The sequence below is a fragment of the Meriones unguiculatus genome, chromosome 21 (genome assembly GCF_030254825.1).
Source record: "Meriones unguiculatus strain TT.TT164.6M chromosome 21, Bangor_MerUng_6.1, whole genome shotgun sequence".
In the NCBI taxonomy this organism is placed as follows: Eukaryota; Metazoa; Chordata; class Mammalia; order Rodentia; family Muridae; genus Meriones; species Meriones unguiculatus.
In genome coordinates, this window is record NC_083368.1 from 10,747,517 (window position 1) to 10,762,299 (window position 14,783).

A 14,783-nucleotide genomic window follows, 5' to 3' on the forward strand; every position below is an offset into this window, starting at 1 on the left:
TCCTAGCACTTGGGAAGCAGGGCCAGGAGAACTGTCAGAAGTTCAAGCCTACCTATATAGTACTAGGGGAGCTAAGTCTCTACAGTGATACCTTTCTCAAATGCTGTGCTTATGTCATGGTCAACATGACAGGATAATCAACACCATGGAAACAAACCTTTGCACATGTCTGTGAGAGCACTTTTAGAAAGTGCCACGAATGTTGTTAGACACCATCTTGTAACTTAATAAAAACAAGAAATGGAGCTGAGCACAGTATCTCTGTTTCTCTGTCTCTCTCACTTTCTCTGTCTGTCTCTGGGTCTCTCTGTCTGTCTTTGTCCCTTTCTCCTCCTCTCTGTCTCTCTCCCTCTTTCTCTCGCTGATTCCTGACTGCAGTTTCAATATGACCAGCTTCCTCTTGCTGCCAGAGCAATGACTTCTCAGACCATGAGGGATCAAATCTCAAACTGTCAGAACAAACCCCTTTCTTCATTCAGCTGCTTTGGTTACATGCTTTGTCACAGCAACAGGGTTGGGGAGGTAGTTGGGGAGCTCAAGCAAAGCGATTATAGAGTAGCTCCTTTCTATTCCTGACAACACGTGGATGAACCTTTCAGTAGTTCCTGGGGTTTCTGCTTGGGCTTAGTGCTCATGTCCATCTAAACAGCCATTGTATACCCTTCTTTGCTCTTCCTTCCTGCTTTGCTTCTTTTTCACTGTGTATTTCAACTTCAGCGTTAATGCGCTTTCCAACTAAAGAAGCCTTCACTCCTGCTTTGTGATTTATTGAATTTCACTCCTCGTAGAACTTATTTTCCTTGCCCTTTCCTCATTTTGTCCATGAGGAGGTTTCAATAAATTCAGTCTGTGTATTTCTTGTGTTTATCTTCAGCAACCAAATTAGGAACTGTCTCAGGGAGACTCCTCAGCTATGGGAGAAAACGCACTCTGGGAGTTTTTCCTGTAACAGCCAGCCTTGCAGCCCCAGGATTGACTTCTTTGGAGATTGGCTGAAGGCCCGGGGAGGCATTTTGAACCAATTTTATTCCAAGAGAGAGGATTCTCTGGGAATTCCTTAGGTTCTGCAGCGTTCCTCCTATGTGCCTGGTTGAAGGTCCTCCAGGGTGGTCATCATTTCATCTGTTACTGATTCCTGCCTGCTAGAATTTCCTTTTTAAATAAAAATAAAGGTATGCTGCTGGTTGCCTTTGTTCTTTTCCTCCGCTTTCAGTCATTTCCATAGGATAAACCAGGCCAAAGAAATGAGGTACTCAGGATTACTTAGTATCTTAAATTTCCTGTGTCTAGTGTCTTAGGTATTTCTAGTTCAGCTCTTTGGAAATTCTTTCTGAAAAGAGTTTGTTTACATTCATTTTAGTTTGTGTCAGGATTTGAAACTTTTTTAATTTTATACGTATTATTAATCAGAACAAAATCACTAATCCATATTTACATATTTATAAATACAGTTGATATGAAGTCACTCATCTTTTGTATACAGTTGTATTTTTGTATCCAGGTGACTTGAATATTTTCAACATCCAGATCAACTAGATATAAGAAAAATTAATAGTAACTTCATGGGTCCATGGTTATTTCATTATAATAGTTATTATTTGTTAGCTTGTTCATGTTTTTGAGGCAAAGTCTCTTGTTGCCTAACCTGTCCTTGAACTTACTTTGTATCTGTGCCTAACTTTGAACCCCTGATGGTTTGTTTCCATTCCCAGGTGCTGACAGATGTATTGTTAAATCCCGTACTAAGTTAATAGACCTTAAGGTGATGTCAGAAGCTAATGATGCTTTAGCAGTTGTAAACTTTGTTTCAGGAAGGAGAAAATATTTTCTACTTGGCAGTTGATGATATAGAAACAGATACAGAGCTTCTGATTGGGTACCTGGACAGTGATGTGGAGGAGGAAGAGGAGGAGCGACCAGCTCTGACCGTGACCAAAGAAGGCAAAGTTGACCACTCTAAAGGACAGTCAGCAGCTGGAAGCAAAGGTACTGCATCTTTGTTTGATGATCTGAAGGAAGGAAAGTTGAAGAGGAAGGTAGCTTGAATCAAATTATGCTTGGGTGTTATGACGTGGTATTGTTGAAATAGTTTTTCTCAAAACTATTCTACACTTTTGACTAGCAGGAAGAAACTGTTTGGGTGAGTAACAGAGGTGTACTGTATGATGGCCAAGGTAAGGGGCAGCTCTGGTCCTTGTTGTCACTGTGGTAACACATAGTGAAGGGCTGTGTCCTCCTGCACTGGCTCTGCCAAAGGCCAGTAAAGAGGCTCCAGGGATTTCGTCCCATGTACTCATGAGGAGGCCAGATGTGCAGGGTGGCCATGCTGTGTCCTGGAGATCTGTCTTCTGAGATCCTCTGGGAATCTGGACCTTCTGGAAATCTATTTCTATTCTGGTCACAGGAGCTGGCAGGATGGCTAATTTGTCCTTGTGTGGGAATCAAAAACTTTAAGTGACCATAGGTGAAACCTGCAATTCAAGAGAGAGATAGCAGTTGGTTATCAACTGCTATGAAATAATCAGTTATTTTTGGGCCCATGTTTTACTCCTGCAGAAAATTTGAAGTAAATAGCAATAGTGCTGTGCTGTGTCTTTGTCCATTTCACAGCACTGAATACTTTCAAATAGTCAGAAATTATTTGTTCACTCTCTGGCAGTTCAGATTCAATGTGAGGGAACAGCATATTTGGTGTCTGACTCCTGCTTCATTTGCAGAAGTGAAAACAAACACATACAAAAACAACCCCAAACCAGCAAAAGAAACAAAGATGCCATTCACATGTTAAGCGGTGTAGACTTTGACTGTGTGATTGGCACCTTACGTCTCTAAATGATTTGCAATTAGAAGGCCTGGGAAGAGCAACATGGGAAAGTCCTCCGCACAGACTGAATGCGTGTGGCCGTGCTCTGCACAGCTGTGTCTTCAGGGTGGTATTATTGGTTATCCTAATTTTTTCATATTCAGTACATTTTAACTCTTCATTTTATTGGAAAACTGCTCACAAATATGTAACTTTAATGGCATCCCGAAGAACTTGGGTGGAACTCTGCCAGTCCTGTGGAACAGCAGGGCCTCACCCAAAGCACCTGCCTGAGTCAGTGCTGTTTTCAGGATGTACCTTATTTCAAATATGCGTGAGATTCCCCTTTGGCAATTCAAGATAGTTTATGTCTATTGGACTTTTCTCCTTGCAGAGCTCAGAGTGAACAAAGATTATCTATTTTGCAGGAAAAGAATTGATTTGCAGTTCAGCATTTAATATCATTTCTGATCGGAAATATTACCATTAAAAAGGAAACAAGATCAAATGTGATTTTGTATTACTTCTGTGAAACACTGTAAAGTGACTTATAAAATAGTTTTTTGATAGCATTTTTGTTTTCTGTTTAATGTGGACAATGCTAACCTTTGTTAGAGAAATTAAAAATTGAGTGTAGTAGAGGCACTTTTTGTAGTTTAATTTTGAAATGGGTCAACGCTAGTTTCTGGCTTGTGAACTCTGGTGTTGTACCACCGCACAGGTCCCCTTGGCTGTGAAGAGGACTTTGCCTGTCCACAGTGTGAATCAAGCTTCCCCAGTGAAGAAATCCTTACTGAGCACCTGCAGTCCTTGCACCAGGAGCCCACCGGGGAGAAAGAGTTCAAGTGTGAGGGCTGCGGGAAGACATTCCCCGTGAAGCAGGCATTGCAGAGACAGTGCGTACGCTTGCGGTGTTTCCGCTTGTGGACAAACACTCGCGTTGTTCATGTTGCTTGATATAGATCTGAATATTGTAAAGTGTGTGCCAGCGTGTGTGGGAAAGTGGCAGTCAGCCTACCTTGCCATGAGCTCATCTTTCCTGAGTTCTGAATATATGAATCTTGTTGGTGATCATGAGGTAGATATTGTTTATGGTAGCTCTTTTCTGTGTGTTTGATACTTGCCATTAAATACCGTGCTTAATGGTTTACTAATCTGAAATTTACATACGTATAGTATAATTTAGCCAGTAAATTGAGTTTCTTTACCAGGTTTCACTTACTTGCTCCCCAAATTGTTTTAAAAATATGTAAGTAATGCAGACTTGAGTGTAGCAATAGTGGAAGTATGGGAAACACCATCTATTTCATAGTGACTTGAAAGAATAAAGATGAATGGGCCACAGTATGATAGGGCAGTGAAGTACGTAAATTTGCTTTTTACCTTATCTTAATAATTTATGCTTACAACATATAAAATTAGCTTCCATTTTAACATTTTGTAAGACCAGAGTTACCAAAATTGAGAGAATGTACAGAGAATCTAAACTTTCACACTTAGCAGACTGTCATATTACATGGATAAAACATCTTCCACACTTACTGTTTCCTTTTTGTTTTGTTTAATTCCAAAGTATGCCATTTCGTTCCCATCTATCTGTCTGCCTATCTATCTATATATCTATCATATATCTATCTACTATCTATCATGTATCTGTCACATATGTATAGATATGGCATTTCTATATATTATATGCATTAGCTTTTGCTTATGAAGTATGAAAAATTTTTATTTACATATAACAAAACTTTGAAGATATGATACCTTTAGAATGGATTAAACATTTAGAAATTTTATTAATTGTTTCTAAAAAAGCAATAATTGTGTACTTGTTAAATAGTTAGCCTTAGCCTGTGTTCTAGTCAGCTTTTATATGTATTTTGTTGCACTGTATTATATTTTGAGCTATAGCTTAGGTCTAAATAGGGTACCTTTAAAAATGTAGGCGACCGCGGCTCGGTGGCTGGAGGACGGAAGCATAGCTCGACACTCTGCCTTTCTTCCCCCTCTCCCTTCTCAGCGTTCTTCACTGCACAGCCATAAGCAGCCTGAATGATTCTCCACAAATTTTCAGTGTTCTGCTTGCAGTTCTTCTTTCAGTTCAGGAGTGAAGTTTAGTGTCTAGTTATAAAATGACTTTTACAAATTGGCATGCATAATTTCACAGCCAGCACGAGGCAGCATTACACTAAGTAAACCGAAGGGTTTAAACACATCTGTCTCACCTACATAATTAGTGCATGAAATGACCCTGCAGGAAGCATGTCCTAGGAGGCGTGGGTTACAGAAGCCTGCTGTGATGTTTGAGCCTGTAGGTATGTCTTCATCATTTCTTCTGCTCCTCTTGCTACCTGTCTTATAGTTTTGAGCAGCACCAGAAGGCTTGTCGAGGGGATGCCAGGTTTGTGTGCAAAGCCGACAGCTGTGGGAAGAGGCTGAAAAGCAAGGATGCTCTGAAAAGGCACCAGGAAAATGTCCATACTGGTGAGGAGGCATTGGACCATCTTTACTAACTTGGCGCCCTGTCCCCAGGCCACAGGATCTGTTTCTAATTCTCTTCTGTGAGGAGGGAGCTGGCTTCCCATTATGCATCACACACACATGTACATCTTGTTTGTGTGTTTCACTGAGCAATATTTTTCCAAGGTGATTGCAGCAGCATTTACCATTTTCCCCGTGTCTGAATGAATCATTACTGTAATGCAGTCTCACACTTAGCTGTTCTTGTCACTCAGGTACACTGTTGGATCATTTCACTCTTTTAGTCTACCAACTTTATTTTTTTATACTTGTTGACATTGAGAATTTGTAGGTATACTTGGAAACTATGAAGTGATGTACTTTTCTGTCTTAATATTTTTGCAGAAACATTTAGTGCCTTTAGTGTTTGCATTTCTTAAATACTGGAGAGAATTCCTAACCACATTTAGGCATGGGTTTGAAAATATTTGAATTTTCAGCAAACACTTGCTTAATTCCTTGTAATCACTAGCCAAACAATAAAACAAATAGAATGTTTGATTGTCACCTAGGATTTTGTCCTTGGTACTTTCTAGGCCATCAGTGAATATATTTTGGCTTGTGATGTCTGTTGCACTGTAGGGCCTTTTCTTTTCTTCTCTGTCGGTTTGGTAACGGAGTCTGAGGCCTAGGGAAACCGGCTGTCGGTATGCACATGTCCTTTTCTCACGTATTTGCTTTTACCTTCACTTCTGGGAAGTGAGCGAAAATGTGCCCTTGGATAGGCAAGAAACTCTTTTCTCCTTTATTCTCACAAGTATGTGAAAAGAGTGATTGATACCTGACATCGGGACCTCTGTTGCCTGAAAATAACTGACTTTAATAATAAGGTGGCAGAGGTTAGCATGAGTCTGAGTGCGGACCTTACTTCATCACTGACCAAGCCTGCACACTGAGCCATGAACAATGTTCTGGTGGCAGAAGGTGGAGCTTTTTGCGCTGACCTTCAGGGGGTGCCAATCATGAAAACTTCCCAGCATTGTTCTGTGGCTTTCTTTTTGAAGAACATATGGCTGGTATATGGAAAATGACTTCCCTGCTGAATTTAAAATATACTGGTGCCTTTTATATGATGGCAGAAGCAGGCATAACTTTTTGATAGATTTGCCTTCATTTTTTTATGCTGTTTTGGCTAAAATGCTGTTCTTAATTTTCTCCATCTTTGTATGCAATGTATTTTAACCAAACTTTTATGTCAGTTTTAAAGTCGACTTTGCTGAACTAAGTGAAAAGCCAGATGGATGCTACAACTCTGGAAACTCTTCTGTCCTCATCACTGGGCATATGGTCTTCCTGCTGTGCTTATAGTATAATTTTTGAGTCTTCTTGTAATTGGCCTTGGGTTGCTTACTATTGCAGCTTTGGGGCATTTGTGGTGATTTTGCAGGAAACCATTCATACATGAAGAGTGTTTCATCATTGTTATCCCATATTGCAGGTTGCAATAGTATGTGAAAGCTGTTGTAGTTTAGCTTGAGTCTCCTTATGTACCTTCCACTTGGTTTGGCACATGATTTCAATTCCTCATCCAGAAGCTCTCGGTGTTTCTCCTCTTTTCTCTAAAGCAGGGGTGATGGGGAGAGCACTTCCTGTTATAGCAAGGAGAGCAGCACTCAGCAATGGCTGGGAACAACAGAGGTACCCAAGGAGCTAGGAAACCTTGTTACTTCTATTCTGATTGATAATGAAGCATGTCCTTGTTAGGTGACATGACCCGTAGGGGGTAAAAGGGAGAGAAGCTTAATATTTAAATGTGGGTCAAACACATTTTATTTTGTGTGTGAGTCTTCTATCTGCATGTACACCTGCATGCCAAAAGAGGGCATCAGTTCACATTATAGATAGTGGTTGCCGGGAATTGAACTCAGGACCTCTAGAAGAGCAGACAGCGCTCTTAATCACAGCCATCTCTGCAATCCATCATGTCCCTGGGTCAAACATCTTTTGGGTAGCAACAATAGCATATGGTGGGTAGGTTTGTGGGTGAACAAAGTTCTATGGCCTCCCTGACCATCACTTGCTTCTGTGACTGTTACTGTAATTTGTTGCTGTTGTTTGTTTTGTTTTTCTGGTGCTGATAATTTAACTCAGTACCTGACCCTACCACTGAACTCTATCACCATATCCCCAGCCCTCCTAAAAGTTATGTATATCTGAATATAAGAAGCCAAAATTCTGTGTATTTTTGTGGATGCTAAGAAAAAGGTTGCATTTATGAGAAATAATATTTTCTGTATCCTCATAAGCTATTTGCTTATTTTTCTATATAAATTCAGTATTCTAATTGTAACTTGAAAAAGAGGTGTGAGGAAGAGAGAGAGAAAGAGTAGAAATGGGGGTTGGTACTGAAGCAGAGGCAGGGGTGGAGGGTTAAGTGAAATAAATGGTTGGAGATGTCAACTTCTTTCTGTCTTCCCCTCCTTTCACCTTTATGGGAAAGCCAGGACCTGATCTCAATAAAGGGGTATGATAAAGAACTATGCCAAGAACGTGGACAATCCCAAATAATGGGAGTTGGAAAGGATGAAATGTTTACTCTCGGTGGTCTTTCTGCAATATATGTACAGAATGATGAACAAGTACATACAGGCTAATATTCACTTTGCTGTGGGAAGAAGTTTTTTTTAATTTTAATTTAATTTAATTTAATTTAATTTTTTTATTTTTTTATCCTATTGTCACCACCAAACAAATTTTCTTGGCTATGTAGTCTGGAGAGTGTGTTAAACAGGTCAAATATACCTGCTGTTACTTTGAATACCTTGCTATCTTGAAAAGCAGGATGAATAGTCCTACCTTTCTTTCCCTAAATGCTTACTTTCCTTTTATAAACATAGTTTCTGCAATATAATCACACAGCACTGTGACATTAGTTTTGTTGCCATAGGTTCCTGTCGTTGAGGTGGGTGGTGAGAATGGGTGTGGGCTTCACCTTGTTTGGGTGAAGTGACAGGCATATGGTGCTACATTATGTTAAATATTTACTTTGGGAGTTTTTAAATCTATAACTTAAAGTTATAAAATATCGTTTTGAGGCTGTTTGTGTTGGTACAGATAATAAGGCCATGACATTGCCTTTTGAAATTATTTTTAGTCTTTCATTTAATTGCTGTGTAGTTTGAAATATGAAATGAGCCCCTATAATCATTGTAAAGGAAGACAGAATTTAGTTTTGGTTTGATTGTCTAACAGTGTAGATTGCCAATTCAATACATTATTGTGGTTGGTTTTATATTATACTATTTAAACACTTATTTAATAAGATATGGGCTCAAAGTCTTTAGGAATTTAGTACTGAAAGAATTGTGTATGAATAACAGTGAAAAGAAATCTCTTGCTGAAAGATAAAGGAAATGGAAGAGTCAATTTATGAATTAACATGTTCATTTTTCCTTTAAGAAAGCACATTTATTTTAATTTTGCTTTGACATTTTGTAGAAACTTTCTAAGTACTATTTTAACAGATGGGAGAGCAAAAAGTTTATTTGATATATAGAAACTGATAAGCTGGGACGTTCAAGTTTGGAAGGAAAGGCTTGAGTATGACAGCGTAGCATTCTAAGTCATGACAGTGAAATCATGTAGAGGCGGCACTGGGTCAACCTCAGTTAATCTGTGATGGTGTTTCGTTCCTGTCTTAGGTGACCCTAAAAGAAAGCTCATATGCTCAGTATGCAGTAGAAGGTGCGCCTCAGTGTCAAGCCTGCAGGAGCACAGGAAGGTGGGTGAGAGCCTGTGTGTTGGCTGTAAGGCCTTCAGCTACGATCAGCCCCGCGCACTCTGTGGATATGGATTTAAGACAGAGCTCAGCTAGCCAGGTACAATGTGTTCTACGCGGCAGGAGCAGTGTGCAGAGGAGTGAGCTGCAGAAGAGATAAAGTTGTGTCGTTCACGGTTACCTCACAGATGCTTCAGTGCCAGGAGTCATGCGTGTCTCGCTGGTCCCCATAGAGCACCCACCATGTTCTCAAGACTTTTCAGTTGGTGTTTGCTCAGAAAACATAAATCAGTCCCTTAAAAACATACAGTGTTTTTTTTTTTTTGCTCAGATTTTGCCTTTTTTATTAAAATGAATACATAGTATAGCTTAGTTTGGTACAAAATGAGAGCTGGATGATTTTAAAAGACCAAAACGAATGTAAAAAGAGTGATATGTATTGGCACTGTAGTACTTTTCCTTTTTTGTATTTTTGCTTCATCCTATTTTTGACATTAAACTAATAGAGTATGTTTATAGATAGCTTTATATATCCAAGTCTCATTAGGAAAAATAACTATAGTAGTAGAAAATGTACTTAATATTTTGAAATAAAGTATAATAATTACTGTTATCTTTGTATATTAGGCTAATGTTAAAAATTAAGCATCTAGTCAATAGTAAATAGTTGATAGAGAATATGATGGAATGAAAATAGGGTGTAGATTTTGTTTATGTCATTATAGAGTCCCCATTATCTCCCAATTTTATATGTTACATTATTTAGTATATCTAAGAACATGAAAAAAATTTCAGTGACTTGATATTTAGAGGAGATATTGCTGATGAGTGTAAAAACTTCACTTTTCTTGTGAATTGTAAAATGTTTTCTATGTATTTGTATTCATGCTGTTTTATTATATAGCAATTTGGCAGGACTTAAAGCTAATGTGACTTTTCATCTACTAGTTCCAAAGTCTAATCCATAGATTTAAATTATGACAAATGAAATAGTTCCTGTCATGCTGACATGTGTGGAGTTGTCTCCTGGATTGCTGTCATCTTCCAGAGAAACAACAAAAGGCAAATAAAAACTGTTTCTTCGTCTGTCAGTAGGTCTCCATGCAACATTCAGCTGGATTTCTCATTTTCGAAAAGGGACATTGAATTGATTAGAATTTTCTGTTCATTCTCATAGTTGTTGCTGGTTTTTACCATTTTACAGCTGGTGATTGTATGAGGTTGTTTGAAGATGTAATATGCCTCTTGGATCTGGGTGTCATTCTTGTACATGGGCCAGGCTATTCTGCTTAGTAGCATTCAGCCTTTAGTATGTGTGCTGGAATTGCAGAATTCCTGTCTACACACTTTTTCTAGCTTCATCCCTTAAATTGTGTATGTGTATGTAATGTGTATACATGTGATTGCAGGCATGCACTTGCCATGCACACATGTGGAGACCAGAAGACGTCTCCATTTTGGTCCTCTCTTTCTACCTTGATTGAAACCTTGTTCTTTGCTGCTGTAACAGATTGTCTGGCTCATGAGCTTCTAAGTCATCTCCTTTCTCTGCCTTTTGTGCCTTCATAGGAAGTCTGGGGTTGCAGACGAGCTTTTATGTGGGTTCTGGGGAGCTGAATATAGAACTTCATGATTACACAGAGTCTTCTTTATCCACTGAGTCTCTCAAGGTCCTGTAGGCCCCTTTTTTCTTTAATTAGTGCTAGGACTTGGCAAATAGAGACTTAGTCTGAGGCAAAAGTATTAACTCTGTTGGAGTATGTATTCATAAATGCCCTCATTTGAAAGTTTATGACTTATTTCCTGGATCTATATAATCTTCTATTATCATGTTGAAGATATTTTACAGAGTATTTTAACAAACTTATTCATGAGCCTGTTTTGACTAATGCCTTATTTTCCTTTTCCTTTTTTTTAAAAAAAATAATATAGATACTTTCTCTATAAAAGATTAACTTGGTAGACAGAAAGGTATACCTGTTAGTGGAATACAAAAGGTACAGCTGTGCCTTCAAGTTATGAAGATTTGCAGAATGTTAATAAGTTGTTAGCTCAAGTAAACTTGAACCTGTTGTAGAGTAGTCCCTCAAAGCCCTTCTTCGTACGAAGGAGGTTTGAGTAAATCCAAAAAATGCCAACCATTGAAGCTGGCCAGCTCTAATGTCTAATGGAGGTTAGTTGCAGTATTTCACCTTGACAGCAGATGGCGCTTTATAACAATACTAAATTACAGCATAGCGTAGTCATTTACATTACAGCATACTATTTTGTATTGTAATAAAGGACATTATGATTTTTATTTAAAGTTATTTCATTTAGGGCTTCACGTAGTAAATCATCACCTTGAAAATCAGGGTAGAGAATTGGAAGTTCAGCAAAACATGTTTTCTCAACATTAGGCATAATTAAATAGTATTGCCTGTCATTTGTCTGTAAAGTTTTGTTAGAAGTTTAAAAAATACTGATGGCCTTAATTTTCCACTATAAATAAAATTGTTAATGCAAAAAAGCATTAATTCAACCTTGGAAAATGTCTCATGTTTAAAAACTATGAGAGTTAAAATTTGAATAAATATGAGTGTTTTGTAATATTTTAACAGTTATAGTATCCAATATATAGATTAATATTTTATTAATATAGATTAATCTATATGTAAGTATAGATTAATATTTTAACATTTTTATAGCAACACAATTTGAATATTAAAAAGGCTTCATTTTTTTCTTTCTTTGTTTTCTTTATTAATTACACTTTATTCACTTTGTATCCCCACTGTGGTTCCCTCCCTCCTCCCATCCCAATCCCTCCCTTCCTCCACCCTCTGCACGCATGCCCCTCCCCAAGTCCACTGATAGGGGAGGACTTCTTTTCCTTCCTTCTGATCCTAGTCAATTAGGTCTCATTAGGAGTGGCTGCATTGTCTTCTTCTGTGGCCTGGTAATGCTGCTTCCCCCTCAGGGGGAGGTAGTTAAAGAGCAGGCCAATCAGATTATGTCAGAGGCAGTCCTTGTTCCTATTACAATGGAACCCACTTGGATACTGAACTGCCATGGGCTACATCTGTGCAGGGGTCTTAGGTTATCTCCATGCATAGTCCTTGGTTGGAATAGCAGTCTCAGGAAAGACCCCTGTGTTCAGATTTTTTGGTTCTGTTGCTCTCCTTGTGGTCCTCTCCAGATCTTACTGTTTCTCACTTCTTTCCTAAGATTCCCTGCACTCTGCCCAAAGGTTGCCCATAAGTCTCAGCATCTACATTGATAGTCTGCAGGGCAGAGCTTTTCAGAGGTCCTCTGTGTCAGGCTCCTGACTTGTTCCCTCTTTTTTCTTCTTCTGATGTCCAGCCTCTTTGCCTTTTTGTATAGGAATTGAGCATTTTAGCAAGAGTCCTCCCTCTTGATTAGTTTCTTTAGGTGTACAGATTTTAGTAGGTTTATCCTATATTATATGTCTATATGAGTGAGTATATACCGTGTGCATCTTTCTGCTTCTGGGATAGCTCACTCAGGATGATCTTTTCCAGATCCCACTATTTGCCTGCAAATTTCATGATTTCCTTGTTTTTTATTGCTGAGTAATATTCCATTGTGTAGATATAACACAATTTGTGCATCCATTCCTCCACTGAGAAAAGGCTTCATTTTTATGACACCAAAGATTTGTCATTTTTAATCTTGTCATCATTATAAAATTGTATATTAAATATTTTTACACCCACTGTTTAAGAATATAAAGCTGCACTTACCAGCTTTAAATAAACATCACCTATCCTTAGCTGAAGCTTGCATAGGCATTTGAGGGCCAGAGACTGCCAATCCTTCCTCTGTGCCCTGTGCCTCTGTGCCCTAGTTTTTCCAGCAGTGGCTGCACAGGCTCCACACTGCAACCCATCCCAGCTCAGAACTGAGTGTGGCTGGGTCCCTGCATACGGAGAAGACAGACCCCAGAGGACTGATGCCTGGTTGAGACTAGCTGCCTTCTCCCTTTTCCAGGCGCGTACACACAAGCTTTAGCTCACTAAAGGGGAAAATAGACAGAGGAGGCTTTTCAAGCTTCCACCTACCATGGCATGGCAGAGTGACAGCTGACAGGCCTGGATCTGTTACCCTTCTGCCACCAGCTTTTCTCCTTCTTTTCACCCTTCCTGCCATGGCAACTTAGATCCCAAGACAGCCTCATCCTCTAGTCATGCACACTGTCAGTCATGCTGATCTTTTTCTCTGCGGCATCTAGTTATTCTGTAGTGACAGACACAGCTTTGGCTCCCTGAAGCAGGGATTTGCTTGTACTGTCAAGAGAAGCTAGTTTTGAATCTAAGTCCAGGAGTTGTATGCCCTTGGTCTTTGGGTGGCCAGCATTTCTCCAGGCAGGCTTCATGCCATCTGCCTCTTAGTGCTGAATACTTCCTTCTGATAATAAAGTGGGCTTCTGTTTTCCATACCAACTATTTTATGGTTTGAGATAGAAAAGACTAAAAGTAGCCCATTGTAATATTTATATTAGCTTATGTGTTAAAGCTGCGTTCTGAGGATGTTATATTCAAAATACATTTTGTTCATTTGTATTTAAAGTATACAACATGCCATGAGATACACGTATATGGTAGAATAGTTACAAAGGTGAGACAGCTTCACATTCAGACCTCGTGTATTCATCCAGCCCCATGTTAGAGCTCCTGTAATCTATGTATTCAACTGAGAATTCCTGACCACAGCATTATTAATATACTGTTGGCCATGTCGCTTACGTTTGATGTAGGGCCAGTCATTGTCTGTATGGGCTACTTTCTATAGTCCAGCATTTTTATTTCATTGTGAACCTCGTGCTTTTAGATCAGCTTCTTGCTGACCTTGCACTGCAGTTGACATTTGGTCTGTACTCTTGCATTTTAGGTATTAATGACTATTCTAAAAGGCATATTATATCACGGGTAACATATTTCCCACTCCAAATTTTATTTACAACACAAGTTAATATGTTGGTTGTGAACATTTTTTACAGTTTGTATATTTACTACATACAAATTGGGTAGCTATGCTCTACATGGAGCAGACTTAGAGCGGTGTGAGACCAGCACACAAAGCTGTCCGTGAGTTTACAGTTTTGCTTTTGTTTAACAATTGGTTTAACTGTCACTTCAATCTTTTTCAGATTCATGAGATATTTGATTGTCAAGAATGTATGAAAAAGTTTATTTCTGCTAATCAGCTGAAACGTCACATGATCACCCACTCAGGTGAACTGCGTACCTCTTACAAATATTGAAATCACCGCAAAAGAATTACTGTCTTCTTCAAGACACCGTGACAGAAGGGGGAGATAGAAAGACCTTGGTGGGACAGGAGCTCCACAAGGAGAGCAATGGGACCAAAGGATCTGGGCCCAAGGATCTTTCAGAGACTGATACTCCAACCAAAGACCATTCATGGAGATAACCTAGAACCCCTGCACAGATGTAGTCCATGGCAGCTCAGTGTCTAACTGGGTTGCCTAGTAAGGGGAACAGGGGCTATCTCTGACATGAACTCAATGGCTAGTTCTTTGACCACCTCCCCCTAAGGGCGGGATGACAGCCTTACCAGGCCACAGAGGAAGATAATGCAGACAGTCCTGATGAGACCTTATAGGCTAGGGTCAGATGGAAGGGGAGGAGGATCTCCCCTATCAGTGGACTTGGGAATTGATATGGGATGATATGAGGGAGGGAGGGCGGGATTGGGAGGGGTCAAGGGAGGGGGCTACAG

General features: G+C 39.4%; 1 protein-coding gene across 3 annotated transcripts in view; it reads left to right on the forward strand.

Annotated features, from left to right (window-relative positions):
• Positions 1-14,783, forward strand: part of Prdm5 (PR/SET domain 5) — a 153,162-nt gene that overhangs the window by 71,602 nt on the left and 66,777 nt on the right. For all 3 annotated transcript variants that reach the window (XR_009588146.1, XM_060373751.1, XM_060373750.1), the window contains exons 4-8: positions 1,812-1,986; positions 3,525-3,699; positions 5,166-5,287; positions 8,965-9,044; positions 14,191-14,275. Coding sequence is in view for 2 of the 3 variants with exons in the window: in XM_060373751.1 (XP_060229734.1) it covers positions 1,812-1,986; positions 3,525-3,699; positions 5,166-5,287; positions 8,965-9,044; positions 14,191-14,275 (637 nt within the window). In the remaining variant the exon portion in view is untranslated. The remainder of the gene's footprint in view (positions 1-1,811; positions 1,987-3,524; positions 3,700-5,165; positions 5,288-8,964; positions 9,045-14,190; positions 14,276-14,783) is intronic.